This window comes from Zootoca vivipara, chromosome 4, assembly GCF_963506605.1.
Source record: "Zootoca vivipara chromosome 4, rZooViv1.1, whole genome shotgun sequence".
Taxonomy (NCBI): Eukaryota; Metazoa; Chordata; class Lepidosauria; order Squamata; family Lacertidae; genus Zootoca; species Zootoca vivipara.
In genome coordinates, this window is record NC_083279.1 from 50,391,227 (window position 1) to 50,413,832 (window position 22,606).

At 42.4% G+C, this 22,606-nt stretch overlaps 2 protein-coding genes across 2 annotated transcripts; one reads left to right on the forward strand and one right to left on the reverse strand.

The window, feature by feature from the left end:
• Nucleotides 1-3,519: 3,519 nt before the first annotated feature.
• On the reverse strand, nt 3,520-8,454 carry LOC118085405 (carbonyl reductase [NADPH] 1). Its single transcript, XM_035116016.2, has 4 exons — nt 8,299-8,454; nt 7,004-7,294; nt 5,450-5,557; nt 3,520-4,790 (listed from the first exon to the last, which is right to left on the reverse strand). The coding sequence occupies exons 2-4, from the start codon at nt 7,287-7,289 to the stop codon at nt 4,354-4,356; spliced, it is 831 nt and encodes a 276-aa protein (XP_034971907.1). The 5' UTR covers nt 7,290-7,294; nt 8,299-8,454; the 3' UTR covers nt 3,520-4,353.
• Nucleotides 8,455-8,490: 36 nt separating this feature from the next.
• SETD4 (SET domain containing 4) lies at nt 8,491-22,116 on the forward strand. The gene is made up of 11 exons (XM_035116015.2): nt 8,491-8,662; nt 10,726-10,834; nt 11,659-11,754; nt 12,264-12,301; nt 13,361-13,449; nt 15,347-15,779; nt 16,926-17,100; nt 19,225-19,306; nt 20,173-20,253; nt 20,344-20,467; nt 21,451-22,116. Exons 2-11 carry the CDS (start codon nt 10,762-10,764, stop codon nt 21,583-21,585), a joined length of 1,326 nt encoding a protein of 441 aa, XP_034971906.1. The 5' UTR covers nt 8,491-8,662; nt 10,726-10,761; the 3' UTR covers nt 21,586-22,116.
• The last annotated feature ends 490 nt before the right edge of the window (nt 22,117-22,606 follow it).

Here is a 22,606-nt window from a genome sequence, read left to right on the forward strand (position 1 = left end):
GTACAGAGCCTCAAGCATTTAAGGAGGAGGGGGAATATTAGAATGTAGCCTATAGGAGAATCTGAAACGAAACAGATGCAGAGCGTTGAATAACTCAAAATCTGCTCCTCTGGGTATTAGCTGTGTGCCCTATTGTTTGTTTATACAACAGTCTGAAGTTAGGTAACACATTCCACATTCAGGAGTATTATCTGTGTATGGGAGAAGAGACATGTACAAACCTAAAAGCAGCTTTTATGTTCGCAAGTATGCCCTCAGGAAGAGGGAAGGGAGAAGCACTTTCCACAGCCTTATGTTGACTTAGAAATAAATCCCACTGAGTTCAAAGTGGGTCATTTCTTAAACTAAATGTGCTTGCAATAGGGGTGTTTGCAAGTTACATTCAGCTTGTGTACAACCTGTGTAGCGGCATGTACAAACTGTACAATTCAACAAGTGCACACTCTTCACACACTTTCTTGAAGATGTGTAAAAATAATATGTGCCTGTGTTCAGACCTATGCGTAAACAAGCTAAAAAATGGTATAGTTTATATCATGTGTCAAATTCATTATAATTCATCATTTATAATGTGGCTATTATGTGCTTGGTGCTGTAAACAACAACAACAAACCAATATAAGTTCCTGCTTGCAAGCTCAACATTATTATTATTATTATTATTATTATTATTATTATTATTATTATTTAGTGGTGAGCCTGAAAACAGGCACTTGTATTGGGTTTTATTTTTAAAAATAAGAAAAGAAGGGAAGGCGGAATTGGAGGGAGTGTGGAAACTTTGCAAAGGTTGAAGAAAGTAAAAAGAAGAAAGAGAGCACATGCGTTAGCCTAGGCATAGAAAGAAAGTGGTGGTGGTGATGGGGACACACCAAGGATGATGCAAGAGGGAGGATGAGTTTATTATTATCTATGATATTTGTACACTACCCTTCATCTGAAGATCACAGGGTGGTTCACAACATAAAAATACAAAATAATTACTTGGGGAAGAAGTTAGCACAAGAAATAAACCTTGGAGACAGGAACTAGCACAAAGGAAGGGAGGTATAAATGGAAGATTTGTGGGTGGCAAACCAAGAGGCTAAGGAGAATAGAGGAAAAGGAACAAAGATAGATAAGAAGCACCAAGGCCATGAAGTTGATTAGCGGCTAGAAGAAGTTGAAATCTGACATGAAGCAACAGAGGAAGTCAGGAAAGGGAAACCTATAGAGAAGTACTGTAACTAAAATGAGGAGAAGATAAAATTACATGAGCGGAAGAGTTGAGATTATGGAAAGCATTTCTGCTCATCCAAGCTCATCTCCTTATTTCACTGCAGCCCCGTGCTGCTGAAAGTTTCCAGATCTTCCACAAAAGTGTGGGATATGGCACAGAGGGCTGCTGGGCGAGTGGGTGGTGGTACGATTGCTGAAAATTGGGTGCTTCATCTTGTACTAGCAGAAGCAGACATGGGTGGTGCTCAAAGGGACTGGGAGGGCAGCCCAGCAGTTGTTGTTGTTGTTTAGTCGTGTCCGACTCTTCATGACCCCATGGAACAGAGCATGGCAGGCACTCCTGTCTTCCACTTCCTCCCGCAGTTTGGTCAAACTCATGTTAGTAGCTTTGAGAACATTGTCCAACCATCTCGTCCGCTGTCATCCCCTTCTCCTAGTGCCCTCAATCTTTCCCAACATCAGGGTCTTTTCCAAGGCTTCTTCTCTTCTCATGAGGTGGCCAAAGTATTGGAGCCTCAGTTTCACGATCTGTCCTTCCAGTGAACACTCAGGGCTGATTTCCTTCAGAATGGATAGGTTTGATCTTCTTGCAGTCCATGGGACTCTCAAGAGCAGGGGTCTGCAAACTTTTTCAGCAGGGGCCCGGTCCACTGTCCCTCAGACCTTGTGGGGGGCCGGACTATATATTTTTTTGGGAAATGAACTAATTCCTATGTCCCACAAATAACCCAGAGATGCATTTTGAATAATAGGACACATTCTACTCATGTAAAAACATGCTGATTCCCGGACCGTCTGCGGGCCGGATTTAGAAGGCGATTGGGCCACATCCAGCCCCCGGGCCTTAGTTTGGGGACCCCTGCTCAAGAGTCTCCTCCAGCACCATAATTCAAAAGCATCAATTCTTCGGCGATCAGCCTTCTTTATGGTCTAGCTCTCACTTCCATTCATCACTACTGGGAAAACCATAGCTTTAACTATACGGACCTTTGTCGGCAAGGTGATGTCTCTGCTTTTTAAGATGCTGTCTAGGTTTGTCATCACTTTTCTCCCAAGAAGCAGGTGTCTCTTAATTTCGTGACTGCTGTCACCATATGCAGTGGTCATGGAGCCCAGCAGTAGCTAGGGTCAAAGCCAGTCACAGGCCCAGTCAGCCCCTGGCTGTGTGTAAGAAAGGAGGGCAGGTGGGACTGCCAAGTTAGTCTAGAAAAGGAGACTTAGCAAAATGAACAAAACATGCTTCTGCATTTCATTGCTTGGGAAGTGGGATCTTCAGCTAAATGTTGAAGTATGGACTATTCCACTTCAGGATTCCAGTCCCCACCTCCTATCCAACAGTCAGCATTATGTCCACTTAAGTTCCCATTAGGCTATTTTCTCCATTGAGCCCCCCCCACCCCAGCCCACTTTTGCAAATCTTATGTTTTCCCCAAGCTAACTGCTACTTATTTCTTGTGTGTGGATGGTACTGTTTTGGCAAGTACTTGGAGAAGTGATTCCTATGAGCATATTGTACAGTGGAACCTCGGTTTATGAACACCTCGGTTTATGAATTTTCGGTTTATGAACGCCGCGGACCCATCTGGAACGGATTAATTCATTTTCCATTACTTTCAATGGGAAAGTTCGCTTCAGTTTATGAACGCTTCAGTTTATGAACAGACTTCCGGAACCAATTACACCCATGCTTCAGTTTATGAATGCTTCAGTTTAAGTACTCTGCGGACCCATCTGGAACGGATTAATCCACTTTCCATTACTTTCAATGGGAAAGTTCGCTTCAGTTTATGAACGCTTCAGTTTAAGTACCCCTGGAACAGATTAATCCACTTTCCATTACTTTCAATGGGAAAGTTCGCTTCAGTTTATGAACGCTTCAGTTTATGAACAGACTTCCAGAACCAATTGTGTTCATAAACCGAGGTACCACTGTATATGATGATAGGTCAACATCTCAAGATTCAAAATTAAAATTAATCAATTAATCAACAATTAATGCCGAAGTATTATTGGTTTTTTTTAAAAAAACCATTGCAGTCTATTGGCACTGAGCAGGAGAAGAAGGTACAGCACTGCTGGTGAAATTATTCCCACAGGTAGTGTTTCCATTGTCACTGAGATGGCTCTGTATAATATGGCATTCATAAGATCATTTATTTGTAGAAAACAATTTCTCCCATCTCTTGTACAATTTTTTTTAAAAAAAACATAACAAAAAATTGCAGGATAAGTGCATATCTCCCCTTCTGCCTTTATGCAGCCACCTTAAAATATAACAAAAAAAACCAGATGTAAACATTGTCTAGCGTTTTATTTTTAAATATGTGTTTTATCACCAAACATATGAAAATTGCATGCATGTACATTGTTTAGAAGACATTTTTATTAATCAAAAACAAAGATCCATGAATATTAGTTTCAGTTTCATTTGTACGGGTGTTAAGAGATCCTTTTTACAGAGAAAATATTCAACTTTTATTTTCTAACAATTATACAATGTATAATAATGATCCTTTGTGTTTTCCTGATCTTGAAGGATACGTTCCACCATGCTAACAGTGGAGCTAATTATTTCTGGGGTTTTAAGAGTGCGAATTGGTTCTCTTTATACAGCCCATGTGCACCCTCCAAACAACAGCAGCCCAAATTAAATTTGCTAAGCCATCATGTCCATTTTACTGATTTCATGCATTCATATCTGCAGCAAAGGTTGTAATGGCTTGATTTCTGTATTAAATAAAACAGTCTTGAACAATAGATAAATAATGTATGCACATTTTAAAATTCAAATTCAAAAAGCAAATGGCTTTCACACATTGTGAAACAAAAATAATTCAATAGCTGGAAAATATATATTAAGCCAAGACAGCTTCCCAAATCCAGGGAAGAGCAAATGTAGCAAAAAGATGCTTACAAACTGCCACATGCATACAGCAAACCAAAATAGTTATTTGCACAGGCACTTAACAGACAATATGATGCATTTATGAAACACTTTCTTCCCTTGCATGGGAGCCTGCCACGACTGTTAAAGCAGATCCCAGTGGAAGAGCCCACACCTGCATTTGCATTATTACTGCTCGTAATCAAGCTAGTAGTAACAATGCAAATGCATTATTCATTGTACACTGAACAACTACCACTTCTGCACTTTCTTTTCACTAACATACTGGCCGTGAGGCCCATCGGCTCCCGGGGGTAAAAGGGCCAAATACACTGGAGTCTCAGCTCCCTCATCAGGAGATTTTGGGGCTCTGGGACCTGCCATGTCAGTCCTGACCCACCCAGGGCAACAGGCATTCAGGAGAATACCATCACCTTTCCTTGTCTCATTCAGCCGCCTTGCTTGAATTCTGGACAAAACCGTTACCCCGGTTTTGGACACGCCATAAGCTGTACTTGGCCAACCCTCCTTCTCATGCACTCCCTTCTTGGTGTCCTCTACAAATTTTTCCATGAGTTTCACTAGTTCCTCTTCAGTGATTGTGTCACTCCGAAACTTCCGCTGCAGGTCTTGGCTGCATTTGGACAATGCTGAAGCCCCGCACATGCTAGATACGTTCACCACTCTGCCTATTAAAAGGGAAAATGTTAAGGAGAAGAAAGTAGCCTTAGTTAAGCTTGTTGCCTCCAGCCCTCCTCATGTTGAGTTCAATAGGCCTTAATCCCAGGTAAGTGTTAGAGGCACCCCCAAACTTCGGCCCTCCAGATGTTTTGGACTACAATTCCCATCTTCCCCGACCACTGGTCCTGTTAGCTAGGGATCATGGGAGCTGTCGGCCAAAACATCTGGAGGGCCGCAGTTTGGGGATGCCTGGCCTAAATCTTAACATAAGGTAAAGGTAAAGGGACCCCTGACCATTAGGTCCAGTCGTGACCGACTCTGGGGTTGCGCGCTCATCTCGCATTATTGGCCGAGGGAGCCAGCGTATGGCTTCCAGGTCATGTGGCCAGCATGACAAAGCCGCTTCTGGCAAACCAGAGCAGCACATGGAAACGCCGTTTACCTTCCCGCTGTAGCGGTTCCTATTTATCTACTTGCATTTTGACATGCTTTCGAACTGCTAGGTTGGCAGGAGCTGGGACCAAGCAACGGGAGCTCACCCCGTCACAGGGATTCGAACCGCCGACCTTCTGGTCAGCAAACCCTAGGCTCAGTGGTTTAACCACAGCGCCACCTGGGTCCCCAAATCTTAACATATTTTCCCCTAAAGTCAGTGTGGAGTACTTACCGTTAGGTTTCATCAGTGGTAGCAATTCTCTGCAAACATCCCTTGTTGCAAAAAAGTTTGTTCGCAGTGTGACTTCCGCTTGTATAGCAAATGGAGTTGTATCTGCAACTTTTTGCCAGATGGCAGGAAGAAACCAAGCAAAAATCGGAATGGACATTATGAAAATATAAACTTTGTAAAAACCTGCTTTTGTTCCTTCATTAGTTTAGAGTTATTTTGAATATTTATTTTCAAAGTTTCTTTTAAAGGGTGAGATAAACATCAATAAAACAAATACAGTGGTGCCTCGCTTAACGAATGCCCTGCTTAACGAAATTTTCGCTTAACGAAAGGTTTTTTCTAGCGGAGGTTGCCTCGCTAGACGAATTCGTTTTCGTCTAGCGAATCGCGGTTTCCCATAGGAATGCATTGAAATTCAATTAATTTGCGTTCCTATGGGCAAAAAAAAATTCAAAAAAAATTCAATGCATTCCCATGGGATTCGCTAGACGAATTTTTTCGTTATAAGAAACGACCCGTGGAACAAATTAAATTCGTCTAGCGAGGCACCACTGTAAATAGTTTATTGGAAAAAATACTATATCCAGAAAATATGGCACACCATTACAATTAATGTATTTGAAGGGGTCCACCCAAAAGTGAACTGGAAAGATGATCAAACAATAATGCTTAACTAGGTTTTATTAGTAAGCACAGCAAATGAGATACATTCTGCCAAAATACAGTTTCCAATCACCGTTGTTAGAAAATTGCTGTGAGGCTTTAAATGAACTTTAAAAAATTGAATCTAAAATGATTTAATGTGCCAACTGCGATCTTATCAATATGTGTATTTCAAGTAGGAGAAGCCAGAGAACCTTAAGTTGCAATCCAACCCCTTCTACCGTCTGACCCACTGGGGGAGGAAGCGGGTTTGGCTGATGCAGAGGTCCACCTGGTCCAAAACAGCACCAGCCTCCCTCTTCCAGCACAGAGCTTTCCAATAAACCCACTGGAAGTACCACTGACAGGATTCCCACAGCTGATGGCCCACAAAAAGCTTTAAACAGGGGCGTACTAGGGACGGAACTGAGTCAGCCTGGGATCCACTGGATCCTAAGTTTCCCCTCTCCCATCACTATATGGCACCAGACCTCATTGCTATGCCAACTGAAGACTTTCCCCCTGCTCCTCTCAACTTCTATCCCAGCCTGCAAGAGCAGAAGGACTGTGGGTATGGCTATGCTGCTCCACCACACTCTGCTGCTGGCTGCCCACATGGCATTAGAATTGCTCTGCCTATTACTCTGGACAATTCTTCCTAGCAACCTGTTCACAGTGCAGGTAACTGGCCATTTAAAGTACCAGAAAGTCACACACATCCACGCACCAAGGGAGAAAATGACAAAGGCTGGAACCTGAAGCAGAATTAACCTGTAGCTGGATTGCATGATTTGCAGCCAAAGACTATAAACATATCATACAGCCAGTGTATATGTTACTTGTTTATGTTATAATTCAGACCAAATATGTAACATTCCAGTTTCTGAGATACCTGCTCTGCTAGCATTTTACCTTTGAAAGCAATCCCTGCATTGTTGACCAGCACATTTAACCCTCCATACTTCTCCTTCAAGAAATCACGGAAGGTTTGAATACTCTGCAGATCAGTGATGTCCAGCTGGTGGAACTGTGGCTTCAGACCTTCTTCCTGCAGCTTGGCCACTGCCTCCTTGCCCCGTTCGATGTCCCGGGCAGTCAGGTAAACATCCCCAGTGAACTGCTTGCACAGAGCCCGCACGATGGCCAGCCCAATGCCTTTGTTGGAGCCAGTCACCACAGCTACTGGAGTGCTAGACATTCTCCCTGCCAAGTAAATTTCAAAATAACTCAAAAGGAACATTAATATTAAAAATAATGAGATGGTTAATTAATTCACTGAAAAAAAGGTGATTCTATCAAACAACCGTTTGCAACAATAACATTGAATGGCTTTAATTTTAATTTTGTGTGATGTGGGCTGTACCTATGGGGGTGTGTGTGCAAAGAGGCAAGTGGGTGACAGGGGTGGCACTGGAGGGGTAAACGACTATCATACTGGCACCACTGCATCTTCATCCACTTTGTTGAATTAATTAAACTAGTTTGGATTAGATTTTCAATTACTATGCTATTTATTTTTACTGTTTTGATTTTACAGTGTTATCTTCCTTAGTGGGTTGCGCAAACCGCTCTTCTGAAAAAAATGCTTTTCACAGCGTAAGGCAGTGGGCATTGAGGATGTGTTTATAGAACCAAGGGAGCAGGGGCCCCCAAAAGTTTGGGAACCACCGCTTTAGATAATCATAACCTTTCAATGGGGTAACCTAAGCGTGAATAGGGAGGCCAACAGAAGCGTGAACAGAGAAATGGGAAGAAAAAGACTTTTCAGTTACAAATGCAGTCGTGCAATGCAGGAGTGGAAGCCGAAAGTACGAAGCTGGCAACATGCTTATCACTTTGTGCCCATTCTTGTTCAAAGCACAGCTCTCAGTGGCGTGACTCGAAACATAGATCAGTTAGCGGACTACAAAGAAAGAAGGTTCAGGGTCAAGGGAATTTCTCGCGTCACTGTACAGCTGCAAGCCACTCCCTCCCGTGACGCTGCACCCTAGAGCAGCCAAAAAAAATGAACAAGGGCACGACTGCAAAATGCTACCTAGAGCAGAGCGCAATTGCGCGGCTGCAGCCTTCCCAGCACCCACACCCCGCATATACCGGGTAACCGACGCACTCGTTAAATGCATTAGGATACCACCAAGAGACAACTGCGGTCCAAATTCTACAAGTTAGGAAAACAAACGTTATAATATAGGATTAGCGCGAAAGACCTTTGTGGAAACCAGGCTGCTGCAATTTGCAAAGCTGCTCAACTTCCAACTATATCGGGTGGAGGCGCCTTAAAAAAGTGCGCCCGTTCTAAGCGGGGATCCTCAGAATCGACGGCGGAGCCGCAGGCGAGGAGGTGGAAAGCGTGCGCCTTTTCAATTCTCTGCCCAATGGGAAGTGGCGCTCATCCCCTTTCTCTCGAATCGCCAGGGGATTGGCTGACCGGCGGCGGCCGTGAAAGGACAAGGCCCGCCTCTTCCGGCCCCTTGCCGCCTGGGAAAGGAGCCCGCGAGAGTTCGGGGCGGTGGCAGCGGAAGAGAGGAGCGCGGCGACCGCTAAGGGGCGCGTGGGGCTGCGGGGACCTCGGTGAGTGAAGTTGCAGGTGCGCTGAGATGCCCTGTGGCTTGTTCCTTAGGGAGGCAGCAAATTCCAATGCAGGCGTCTCTGCAGACCTTCGCTCTGTGCTGCAGCATTGGCTATGTGCTGTTTTTACATAGGCGGGAGTTCTGTTAGATGCAGTGCTTTTTTTCCCTGGGAGCACGCATGGGTACGCATACCCCTAAACATTTTGTGAATCTTTGTACTCTTGTCCATTTACTGTATTTATTTTTCCCGATTTGAACTATAAAATGGTGGATTCTCTTGAGTCAAAATGAGAGCACCTCTAAACATTTTTTAAAGAAAAAACACACATATAGGATTGGTTCTGAAAGATACTAATCTTTTAGGGGCAGTGAAGCCTCATCTAAGATGACTTGTAAACCCAAACCCCATATAAACAGGAATTATATTTTGTCTGGATTATGCACTGACTAGCATGTTACACCCCCATCCAGTCCTCTATCAAAGATATACCTTAATTGAAAGTCCCAATCATTCGTCATCATTCTACATATTATGTACACTTTACCTCTTTGATATTAAATACAAAATCAAACACAATTTTTCTCTTCCCACATGCTCCAATATAAGCAGAAAAAATTACTTTCATACATCTCAGATCTAACTGCCATAAAGTACACATTTTCCTCCACATTCAAAGGAGAGATACCATTCTCTAAATTAAAGCTAATGTTTGTTCCTGCATTCCCAAAATAGAAACAGCTATGGCATTTTCATAATGTGCAGTATAAGATCCAAAACTAAACCTCCAGAACAGGCTGCACAGGCATCCCCAAATTTCGGCCCTCCAGATGTTTTGGACTACAATTCCCATCTTCCCCGACCAATGGTCCTGTTAGCTAGGGATCATGGAAGTTGTAGGCCAAAATATCTGGAGGGCTGCAGTTTGGGGATGCCTGCTTCTGAATATGCTGCATTTTTCTGACCTATCTTTGATTTGTTCTGATCACCTTCAGTATTTTCAGCTCCTTCCAGCTCCGTGTTTTTTTTTTGGGGGGGGGGGAAATAGTAAATGGGGATTTGCTTCTGCTTGTTTGCAATCCCCCCATTTATGTTGTTTTTGTTTAGTCGTTTAGTCATGTCCGACTCTTCGTGACCCTATCGATCAGAGCACGCCAGACACTCCCGTCTTTCCCATTTATGGATCCCCCAATAATGGTTAGCAATGTAAGAGTCCTACCGGGTCCCTCAGATGAAGGCTGTCTCTAGTTCTCTTTCCTACAGTGGCCTGTCAGTTGTCCCCATTAAATCCTACAAGTAGGGGTTGAAGGAAAAAAACCTGTTCTGGTTTTGGCCCCCAGCGGCTGGTATTTGGTGGTGATAGCTAGCCATCCTGATGAATAGTCGTTGGTTGTTTTTATTTGTTCAGAAATTAGTTTTGGAAATACAGTTATGGTTGGAGATGCTTAATATTTTCCCCAACAGTAAACCCACATGCAGTGCAGCTGTCACCAAATATGTGATGAGCTGCTCTGCAGTATATCTTAGCTTGGGGCACATTTTTAGAGAACAACTTCTATGGAACTTTTAAGCCCACTCTGATAGATCTCAGTGCATGCTTTTTAACATGTCTTGCATTTAGAACAAACCAAATATTAGTGATTTATTATGTGACTTGCATTTACACGGTCTGTGTTTATTGGCTGTTTTCTGTTTTTTCCTCCCCACCCACCGTAGAACCTCTCCCCCCAATAGTTGTGGGGTTTTTATTTTCAAACCTTGTGGGGTCACCAAAGCCTACCAATGCCTCCCTCATGACTTTGTTTTGGCAATATGAAGATAGGTACCCAGCTAACTAGTCGGCTATTATTGGTCTGTTCCAAAATGAGTGAGTTCAGTGGATGTAAGAGGATGATATTTTTGTTCCTTGTTTCTTTGCACATTTGCTGTTTTTTGTGGTAAGCCATCTATGAGTGTGTTGGCCATGAAAGTTTCTTCCCAACACTATCATGGGGCAAACATTTTTGTATCTGTAGCAACTGGGGGGAAAACAACCCTACTGTAAAATGCATTTTGTTTCCATGCAGAGTTTGATGTACAGAATCTGAAGGCCTTTGATTAACATGAAGAAGAGTAAAGGTCGAACATGTCGAAAGAGGCGAAGAAAACAATTGAGAAGATTGTCTTCATGTGGTGGTAATGTGTTTCTTGTTTGTTTGTTTGTTTGTTTCAAGGCCTTTTATTATCAAACCTCGGAAAGCTAAACAAAGTCTGAAAGTGAAAGTTACAAAGTTACCTAGAGTCCTATCTTAACACATGCTGGGCCAATGAATGCTTTGAGATGTATCATTCCAGCATTTAGCCTAGCCTTCCCCAAGTGGAAGATGTTTAACCTAAGCCAATGTAACTTAATGGGATTTATAATACAAAACATTTGGAGGGCAAATGCTTGGGGAAAGCCGATCAACATTCTTACAAACCATATTGTTACTGAAATTTTTTACCAGTGACATGGGAAAACAACACTGGCTTAGGAGTGGGGTGTGGGGGAATGGTAATTCAGTATTGCAACCGGGGTTAATGTTCATAAAAGCCATTGAGCCAACACAGTGTAACAACACGATCCTGTACATGTTTTCTGAGCAGCGAGCCCCACTGTGTTCAGTCAGATGTCTGGTGTGCTAAGGATTGCAGCCTAAGTGATTAGTGAGACCAATGCACATTGTATAGTAGAGGTAGGAAGATGGAATTCCTATCCCCTATTTTTCCCTGTGTATAAGGTCACATTGATACAATGGTTTTATCAGGGAGGAGCGCAGTCTTGCCACTGTACTGGAAAGTTACTGTATTCTGTTTATTCTGCTAAGCCAAAGTACTTTCATGGCATCCATTCCCCACCCCACCCCCCAGTGTTGTGATTTGTATGTATAGTAGTTACGTTGCTGTGAAAAACACCTTTTGGAGAATCGGCATTAATGAAAGAATGCCATAGCGCGATAATTTCTGTGTAATGATTTCAGTAAATCTTAGCCACAAAGACGAATATGTGCTGCTAAAGAAATGGCTGAAAGAAAGAGGCTATGAAGATACTAAATTACGGCCAGCACAATTTTCAGGTAATGATATACAGTAATACTTTTCTGACAAACTGCAGCTATATCTGAGTGTTCTGTTTGTGTTTGAAACTACAGGTGATTTGGGGAGAGCTGGGATGTCGCCCTCCAGGGCAAAAGTTTGAAGGCAGGAGCTTCCATGCCCTATTTATAACTCTGATTAAACCTTCCATGAGTTTTTATGCTTTCTAAAACTCTTCTGTGTGTTCTTCCCCCTCTTTCTGCCTTGTTTCCTTGAGGCCCTGAGCAGTCTATTTATATATGCAGTATGCATATGTATGGAATTGTTTTATACATGCTTTCCTTGTAATGTCAAATTGCTTTGAGGTGCTTCATAAGTCAAATAATGAAATAATTAATACTGGGGAACCTAGTGGTAGTGAAGATATAAACCACTTCTAAATTCTTGCCCCGACCCCTTTTCTTTTCTTGGACCACCAGTGAACAACCATTTGGTTTCTGGAGAGCCTGGGATTCAATTTCATTGCAGCTTTCTCTCTTTTGTCTTTTAGAGACAGGAAGAGGATTGATGACCACAAAAGCTCTTCAGGTTTGTATTCCAAATAACAGGCTGGTGCACAACGTCTGGGCCAGATTGAAAATATGAGACCCCTCCCTCTACCCCCGCCCATGGTATCCTTGTGTATATGTAGTATTAACAACTGTCTTAAAGCTGCCTTTGCACTAGACCAGGCACCCACAAACTCGGCCCTCCAGATGTTTTTGGACTACAACTCCCATCATCCCTAACTAACAGGACCAATGGTCAGGGATGATGGGAATTGTAGTCCCAAAACATCTGGAGGGCCGAGATTGGGGATGCCTGCACTAGACTATACTGGATTCACGGAATAAAATTCTGAAGTGGAGGGTAAACAGAACAACCATTTAAAAATAATTATTTCTGTGCTTTGTAGATTGGTTTATGGCTAGTTTCTTAACATCACTTTTGTTGTGGAACAAGTTACAGTATTGTGAATAATTTTGCTCCCCCAGGTGGTGAGAGCTGGTGTTTACCACTTCCTCTGAAATAATTGGCATAGGCGGTGGTCAACTCCTAGTAGTGAATTTTATAGAAATACTCAGCGTGTGAAATTAACAAAATTGAGGTAATCTTATAATGGTTCGACCACAATAAAAATCAGAATAGAAGTTTCGACCTTCAAGTCATACATTCATGGTTAAATTAACTTCTAGAGAACTGGAGAAAAGTGCTGACAACAAATTAAAAACTGTATAGTTCATCTGGTTTTTACTCAACTATTTATCAGAACAAAAATATATTTCTTTGTTGCCAATGATTTATAACTAGGGCTACTAATCTTTCAACACTCCATTGAGTAATATAGTCTCTATCTAAAGTGTCCAGTGCTTGTCTTGTTTCAAGTGACAACTTTCAGTCTTTTTTTGGGGGGAGGAAATGCCTCTTTGAAGTTAATGCCCTTTGTTAAGCTGCAGACCGGCCATAATAATTTTTTCTTGGATTCACCAGTGCAATATTTTTTCTTGACCCAATATTGCTAATTATGTATGCATTTTGACATTTCTTATTGCAAATTGTTTTTGGGAGTATGTTCACTCTGATTTCTTTCTTTTTAAAAAATCATAGGCAGAAGAGCTGATTATTTCATTGCCTGAAAAATGCTTGCTCACCACTGCTACTGTCCTTAGCAGCTACCTTGGAGAATACATCATAAAGTAAGTTTACAATCCCCTAATACAATTTTGAATTCTGTCTATCAAGAATTCCTAGCTCTCCCTTGAACCTACAGTACTCTTAACATTCCTCACACTGTACTTTTTCTTATCAGAATAATTTCCATCGCTTTCAGCATAGCCATGCAGATAGAGAAGTTATTTGATGCTATATATTTGAAGACACATATATGAAAAGAACAGTGAAATAAAGTATGTCCACAGGAAATTCAAATCTTTAGGCCACAACCCTAAATGCACTCAACATGGGAATAAACTCTAGCCAGTAAACAAGACTTACTTTTGAAGAAACATGCATAGGATTGTATTACATAGAACAGTTTTATAATGATAATGAATAAAGAAAAACAAGCAAGGGAAAGGTAATGGAAATTAAAAATAAAATTACTTTTCCCCTTTTCCTTTTCTCTGCTTCATCCTTTTCCCTGCTGCTTTTTCTCTAGAATTCTTGATCAGCATATATGCTAAACTTTCAAAACAATAAAATAGAAGCAGAAGAAAAGTATTTCACTTCAGAACAAAAACTGGTTGCAACCTCACACACGCTTACTTTGGAGTGTAAGCTCTATTGGACACAGTGGGACACACTTTTGAGTAGCCATGGGTAGAGATGTGCTGCAAATGTCCTTGCCCTTATAGTCTACTTAGAAACAAACCCCATTGATTTCAGTAGGACTTGCACTCAGGTAGGTAGTTATAGAATTGTATCCTAAGGTGCAAGCAGATGAACAAAACTGAAGTGATGAAAAATCATTGACTCCAACCGGGTTTTATTTGGTTTCTATCTCTTTATTTATGCTCTTGCAAAAATATTTGCAGGACATAATAAAAACATCTCTGTGGTGTACAAAAAACTGAAGCAACCACAGACGACTTAAACAAACATTACAAAAACGCAGTTGGATATAAAAATGTTATTTGAAAACAAAGTTGCTAATATAGAAAAATCTAGACTATCGGTTCGTTTTCCTTCTGACACTTCCTCCCTCTCAGGCTCCGGGTTCTCACCCATGGTTCAAACAAACTCTCGGCTCACCCACAAAAGTCTCACAATGAGAAGAGTTTCTGGAAGCCACAGACATCACCCTAGTCTCTCACTCTAGGCTTGCTTTTTATGGGCAGGCCCAAGGTGGATGCCACTTCTTCAGGCTGTTCACAGCCATGTCCCATTCACTTGCACTCTCCACACCCAATTCCAGGTGCAGCAGGTTTGCTGAGTTTCCCAGGGGGTCCAGAGGATGCGAAAAGGCCTTTCTTCACCCTCTGACCTCTCCTCTTTAGCTGCTTATGTAATATTTCCCGTGATTAAATGAAATATGAAATATTTATACAGCATAAAGCACCTGAGTCTTTTTGCAGCAAGCCCAGCTAATCCCCAGCCCAAACCCTTTCTAAAACCAACCACACCCTAAGCCCTATTTAAGCCCTGACAGTTAAACTCTCTTTCTTTTAACTCTCCACCGCTTCCTGAGTGGTTGACACTCTGCCCAGCCATGACTGCCTTCTGGGTGTCCATGAGGATGACCCCAAGGCCCATCCATCACACACCATGCACAGACAAACTGGATCCTTTGGTTAATTTGCTTACTCTGGAGCAGGAGTAGTCAATGTAGTGCCCTCTAGATGCTGTGGACTACAACTCCCATTATCCCTGATCTTTGGGGCCATCTTGGCTGGGGCATTTGAGAGTCACAAAGTCTGCAACACCTGGAAGGTGCCATCTTGGCTGCCCCTACCCTGTGCTGCGTCCATAGCGTTGGCATGGGCGATGGTGACGTAAGTAAGTCTTAATGCTACCTGAGCAGCTTTCTGTGTCATTTAAAGCTATAGGAATGTAGTAAGGAGTGTTTGTGGTTCTCATGTTTTCTTCTACCTTTAGATGGAGACCCCCCATTTCTCCTTTGGCAGCACTGTGTACATTTTTAATAGCAGAAAAGTGTGCTTGCAAGGAGGAATCTTTGTGGAAGCCATACCTGGATCTCCTACCTGAAACATATACCTGCCCTCTTTGTTTGGAGCAAGAAACAGTGAACCTTTTCCCCGAGCCCCTAAGAAGAAAAGCCCTTGAGCAAAGAAAACGGGTCCAGGAGCTGTTTGTTTCATCCCAGCCATTTTTCTTCTCCTTACAGCCTCTGTTTTCTGAAGATGTAGCATCTGTCTTTAACTATAGTGCCTTTCGGTGGGCTTGGTGCACCGTTAATACCAGGACAGTGTATATGAAACATTCTCAGGGGGGCTGTTTTTCTAGGGAGTCAAATACATACGCCTTGGCCCCTTACTTGGATCTGCTAAATCACAATCCAGCTGTCCAGGTAAGTTAATTGAAGCCAGGTTTCTAGAATATGTGGGTGGGAGATTGGCATGAACAATAGGAACTGAACTGTGCAGTGCAAACGGGTCCAGCCAGATGTGCCTCCTTCTACTCCTCTCTGTGTTCTGCACAAAAAAGTTCCACTTTTAATACTTTCCCAAATTAATCCATGTGTTCTGCCGGAGCCCAGGTAAAAGGCAAAAAGGGCCATCCGTCATTCTGCTGACTATAGTACTTTAATTGTTGGAAGGCTCATTGTGTGCATTGACTGTGAAGTAGATCAACCTTCCCCAACCTGGTGCACTCCACTTGTTTCGAGCTACAATTCCAATCTGCCCCATGCCCCCTTGACTATTGCTCAGGGGTGATAGAAGTTGTGTTCTGCACCAGCTACAGCCCCCAGACCAACCCCAGGGGCACATGGATCACACTGCAGTAAACTGACCGTGAGGTTACATATGCATGGACAACTGTGGTCGAGCTAACCTGACCCAGGAACGGCTGCAGCTGTCTTGCCGATAGAAGTTAGTAAGAAAGGCACTCCTAGCCACTGAGGATGCCTGTGCCTCCAGTGACCGAGCTGGATCTAGGAGCACCCCAAACTCTGCACCTGATCCCTCAGGGAATGCACAACCCCATCCAGGGCAGACAACTTACCAACTCCTTGGACCCTCCTGGGCCTGGCCACGTGTGTGTCAGCATTGGCAAAAATACACCTTTGCATGAACAGCTGCTTATACTCAAAATTGTGTGTGTATTGGGGTGGTGGTGGTGGTTGTGATCGTATGGAGGTCCTATGCAGGAGTTCACACAGAGCTGCCTTTCGTAGACATCCGTGTTCAATGCATGGGCCAGGAGCTGCGGTCCTAATTCCCTTGCACCACACAGCGACGCTCCACGTGAGTAAGATGTGAAGGCGCCGTTTGCGGCACACAATCAAGAGATGGACACCAAACATTCAACATTTCTTCCAACACTGGCATTTAAATTTGGCATTTCCACGTGTTCGCATTTTCTGTTGCCCTTGGTGTTGGGATGAAGAGTGGTTCACAAATAGCTTGAAACATTTTAGGCTTGGTCCGTTCTCTTCTCATGAACTTTCTTTTCAGATAAAACTGCGTTATTCTCTCCCTCCTCCTCCTCCAAGGTGAAAGCTGCATTTAATGAGAAGACAAAGTGCTATGAAATAAGAACACTTTCAGGCTGTCAAAAATACAAAGAAGTATTTATTTGTTATGGCCCACATGATAATCAGCGCCTGCTTCTCGAATATGGTTTTGTTGCGAACACTAATCCACACAGCAGTGTGCATGTTGGGACAGGTAAATTTGAGATTTGATCTTGACATTGATGGGTGATGTAGTTTTTACTGGAGGCTTAGGACAGGGCCAACCTGCCACCCAGTGGGTGGAGCTTATTATTCCACTACCATTTTTGAAGGGTTCCAGCTACCACTTGCAACTAGCCCTGCACTGTAGCTGCCTGACTTCAGTTCACCTTGCAAGTCTTGGGCAGGGCTGCCTTTGAAAATCAACCAGGGCAATGCATTGTGTAGTAAAATAATGATAAGACTACAGTGAGGTCGTCCTTTGCTTGTAACTATTAGTGGCAGTATCACATCTCTCCAAAGTCTGCCCACCTCTGGCTTATAACTCTGGGAATGATGGGGGTCAGAGTTAGAAACTCGGACATAAAAGTTAGGTGCCAAAAGGCTCCTTAACCCAGGAGTAGTTGCAAAAATGGAATGCCAAGTTGCCATTTTTGGGCCAGATGGCTCAAAAGCCAAATTTTTCTGTACAACTTTTTTTGTTTGTGAAATTCATTCTGATTGTGCCAATGAAATATAACAGAATTATACAGGATGCTGTGTTGCTAGTGTGTGAGAACAGACCCAAGGATCCCCAGGCATGCCCCTCTAGATGGTGGAGATGTCAGGCACCATCCCGGTGCCCAGCCATCTTCTCTTATCACAAGAGGCCGATAGCTAGGTGCAAAATGTGCCAGGCGAATTTTGATCGCTGAAGGGGATGCCATAATCCTCTGCTGTTGAGAGCTGACATTATCCTAGCACTCTATTAGTGCTAATGGTCTTCTTGGCTTAGCTATGGAATTGGTTGAGAAAACTCAGCTTTCTACCACTCAGCATCTGTTTGTCCTTAAAGTTTTAGCTGCTGGTGTTTACATTCTGTTTAATACTTTGGTATTTGTGTGCAGTGTGCTCTTTGCGGTCAGCTATTCTTATATTTTGCAGCTAATGTTGCTTCAACTTGGATTGTAAATCAATTAAATAATAACAGCCCCCCCCCACTGGTTAGGGCTGGCAGGGAAATCTAAGCCGTAGGCAGATTCCCCACCTTTTTATTGTGCTTTAGCCAGCTTGTTTTCAGTTTTCCTTTTTCCTTGGTTTTTCTTTTGTAGGGTTTTGCATTTTGTTTTGTTTTTTCATTTACAACTCTCCACATCTAGGCTAAAGCCACTTGTTTTATATAGGGTGGTTTTTTTTGGGGGGGGGGAGGCAAGCCTACCCAGACACATAATTTTATTGTGCATGTTTGTTTTTAAACTGTAGATTGTATCTTCAGCTGATAAATTTTATTATGCCTACAGTAAAAGGTAAAGGTAAAAGGACCCCTGACCATTAGGTCCAGTTGCGGACGACTCTGGGGTTGTGGCGCTCATCTCGCTTTATTGGCCGAGGGAGCCAGCATACAGTCTACAGTACTTGTGTTTAAAGTTTGATTTTATCAGTATTTTCTGTAACATTGCTTTATACAAATTTCTTTGAAATTCTTCTGATGGAATGGTATCTCAGTCATGTCAATGTGTGTGTGTGTGTGTGTGTGTTGGGAAGGCTTTTAGCCTCAAATACAAGACAACTTAAAGTACACCCCCCGCCAAACCCTCCACGAAATGATCATATTCTATTCCATCAAAATACATTTAAACACACACACACACACAAAATTTCCTTCTCCCTCCCACTGATCACATCCACACAATACATTAAAATGGCTCTTTATAATAGTCCTGGATTTCTCAAAATAATCCTGGGAACTGTAGTTTGCTTGCCACAGAAATATGCTGTCCGGCACCTTTAACAAACTACAGTTTCCAGGAATGTCCTAATGAACTTGTAAGAATGCTTTAAATGTATGGTGTGGACATGACCATTCTTGGGGAAAGGAAAACCTGCTTTTCCGCCTCTAGTTGAGCAACCGCAGCATGTGTGTGCTTCTAGATTCCCCCTACGCCAGTCAAGTCAGTCAGCCATGCTAAAATTATGTGAGCACCCAGCCACAAGTGAGAGCGAATGTGTTCTTGGCTTTGTTTCCTAAAATATTTTCAGCAGAAATGCTAATAGTTAAAAGTGCTAGAAACACACAAAAGGCTTCTTTGTTACTGTAACTCTCATAACTTGTTTGCTTTAAACATTTCCCCCCCTTCAGAAACCTTACTCAAATATATCCTTCCAGAAGATAAGCAGAGGCAGACGAAACTTTCAATTTTACAAGAAAACAACCTTTTAGAGTTAAGTATGCATATGTATCTTGGGACACAACAGCCTCCCTCCTGTGATTTTAGTTTATAACTTAAGGTCAACAAGGAAGATAGGTTAGGATGTTTTGATCAGCGGGTGCCTCCCATGGTTAAACCATAGACAAACATTGGACAAAATATAACCAAGTAAAATGCTTTTATAAATTGTACTAATATTAACAAATGTGTGTGTCATATACAGTACGTGTGCAGTACGTACTACATATTTTGGAAAGTTGTCTGTTCACTTTGGACATTCCATAACCATATTTTGCATGAGGACAAGGAGCAGCTTTTCCTCCAAGTTAGGGTACAATTGGATGCTGCTATTTTGAATCAAGAGGCTGGACTGAACTTTTCAAAACTGCACTAAGTTTTATTTTAAAAAAGGTAAAGGACCCCTGACAGTTAAGTCCAGTCGCGAACGACTCTGGGGTTGCGGCGCTCATTTCACTTTACTGGCCGAGGGAGCAGACATTTGTCTGCAAACAGTTTTTCCAGGTCACGTGGCCAGCATGACTAAGCAGCTTCTGGCGAAATCAGAGCGCACGGAAACACCATTTACCTTCCTGCCAGGGCGGTACCTATTTATCTACTTGCACTTTGATGTGCTTTCGAACTGCTAGGTGGGCAGGAGCAGGGACCGAGCAACAGGAGCTCACCCCGTCGTGGGGATTTGAATCTCCAACCTTCTGATCGGCAAGCCCTAGGCTCTGTGGTTTAGACCACAGCACCACCCGCGTCCTAAGTTTTACAGTTGCTTAGAATTCCCAAGTGGTGCTGGGTACGAGGCTGCTATTATAAAATATGTTGGATATAGATTCTTTTAAAAATGATTTGTTCTTTTTTGTCTCTAGTAATCTGACATTTGACTGGGATGGGCCATCTTGGAGACTTCTTACGGCTCTCAAGCTGCTATGTCTCGAAGCAGACCAATTGTAAGTAGCAAATGTTAGCTGAAAATGACAGTTAATGCAAAAGGATCAGAAGCAAAATACCTAAAATGTGTTTACATTTATTGACTGTAGTACTTCGTGGAAGAAAGTGCTGCTTGGCAATGTAATTTCAAAGAGGAATGAAAAGAAGAGTTTGGATCTCGCAACAAAAATATGTATGTCATTGACAGAGGAGACCCAGCATGCCCTTCAGAAGGTATCTATTTGAATGAATTAGCCTGCTGTAATACAAGGGCTGGAGGCGAAACTCACATGGGAAAAAAAACCCCTTTCCTACTTGCATTTAAGAGCAATAGGATCCCCAAAAGTCTGAAAATTGTGCACACTGATTTCTGTCATACCAGCTTAACACTCAGAAATGAAGATGGTTCAATTTGTATAGAAAACAGTATCATAGAATTATTTTAATTAAAGTTCTTCATATTCTCTCTCATACATATATACAGTAATAACTCTACTTATGAATGTTTCTACTTACAAACAGAGCTCCGCCTGCCATCTTGGATGTGGTTTAGATAGGATTTTTTCTACTTACGATTTTTTAGATAGGGTTGCTTTGACTTACGAATTTTTTCTCCCAATGTATTCCTATGGGATTCGACTTACAGATTTTTTCGACTTACGAATGTGCGTTCGGAACGCATTAAATTCGTAAGTAGAGGTACCACTCTCTCTCTCTCTGTATGTATATGTGTGTGTGTGTGTGTGTGTGTGTGTGTGTGTGTGTATATATATATATATATTAGTATTGTATGTGTGCTTCTATAATTCTAAGCACTTCGAGACATTTTTGTACTAAGTGACAAGGAAATGCAAAGAATAATAATGAAGTTGCAAGGGGCCTTCTTGGCAATATAGATCTTCCTCCTCATTAATGCAAGAAATCCAGGGTTAGAATATTCATCGTAGATGGCTATCTAGCCTCTGCTTATACACTTCCAGCAAGGGAGAGCCCACCATACCTCTAGCTAATGGATTTCCATCAAGAATGTTATTCTAAATCTATGATCTGTAATTTGGCCATTATAGTTTTCAATGGATAATTGTGCAGAAGCCATGAATTTTGGTTCTCTGCACTCCATAACACATAGGTGGGGAACTTTAGACCATGGGTGGGGGCAAATTCCCTGCCCAGGCCTCTCCAATAGGATTTTATTAATGATCTTTTTACCTTTTCAGATTTCTCTGTTAAAAAGTGATTGCCAGCATCTTGCAAGCCAGCTAACTTTGGTTGAGGCATTGCGTACAGAAGATCTAAAGATCTTGCAAATGTCAGCGGAGATTCTTCAGCATTTACATTCCACCACAATCTGACCTCTGTGGAACAGAGTTGTATCACAGAAAAGAATACCTGGTGTGCAGTGGACCATATCACACCACTCCTAAGGGATCTGTACTGGCCCCCAGTATGTTTCTGAGCACAATTCAAAGTGTTGGTGCTGACTGTTAAACCCCAGCCAGATGGGTGGGGTAGAAATAATAAATTATTATTATAACCCTAAACAGCCTTGACCCTGTACCTGAAGGAGTGTCTCCACCCGCATTGTTCAGCCTGGACAGAGATCCAGCTCTGAGGGCCTTCTGGCGGTTCCCTCACTGCGAGAAGCTGAGGTTACCGGTAACCGGTAACCAGAGGGCCTTCTCAGTAGTGGCGCCTGCCCTGTGGAACACCCACCCACCAGATGTCAAGGAGATAAATAACACTGCAACTCTTAGAAGACATCTGAAGGCAGCCCTGTATCAGGAGGTTTTTAATGTTTGTTTTTTAAATGTTTTTATATGTGTTGGAAGCTGCCCGGAATGACTGGGGCAACTCAGCCAGATGGACTGGGTATAAATAATAAAATATTTGATTGATTGATTGATTGATTGATTGAATGGCAAAAGCCAGCAGCTTGCTTATTTATTTACTTAAATTACAAAAATTAGTACAGTGGTACCTCGGTTTAAGTACACAATTGGTTCTGGAAGTCTATACTTAACCTGAAGCGTACTTAACCTGAAGCAAACTTTCCCATTGAAAGTAATGGAAAGTGGATTAATCAGTTCCAGACGTGCCGCGGAGTACTCAACCTGAAGCGTACTTAACCCAAAATATGAGTGTAATTGGTTCTGGAAGTCTGTACTTAACCTGAAGCATACTTAACCTGAAGTGAACTTTCCCATTGAAAGTAATGGAAAGGGGATTAATCTATTCCAGACAGGTCCGTGGAGTACTTAAACTGAAAGTACTCAAACCGAAGCGTACTTAAACCAAGGTATGACTGTATCCCCCACTTTCTGTGCAAAGCAGACACAAGGCAGTTTGCAACAATATGAGTAGAACAGTACCACA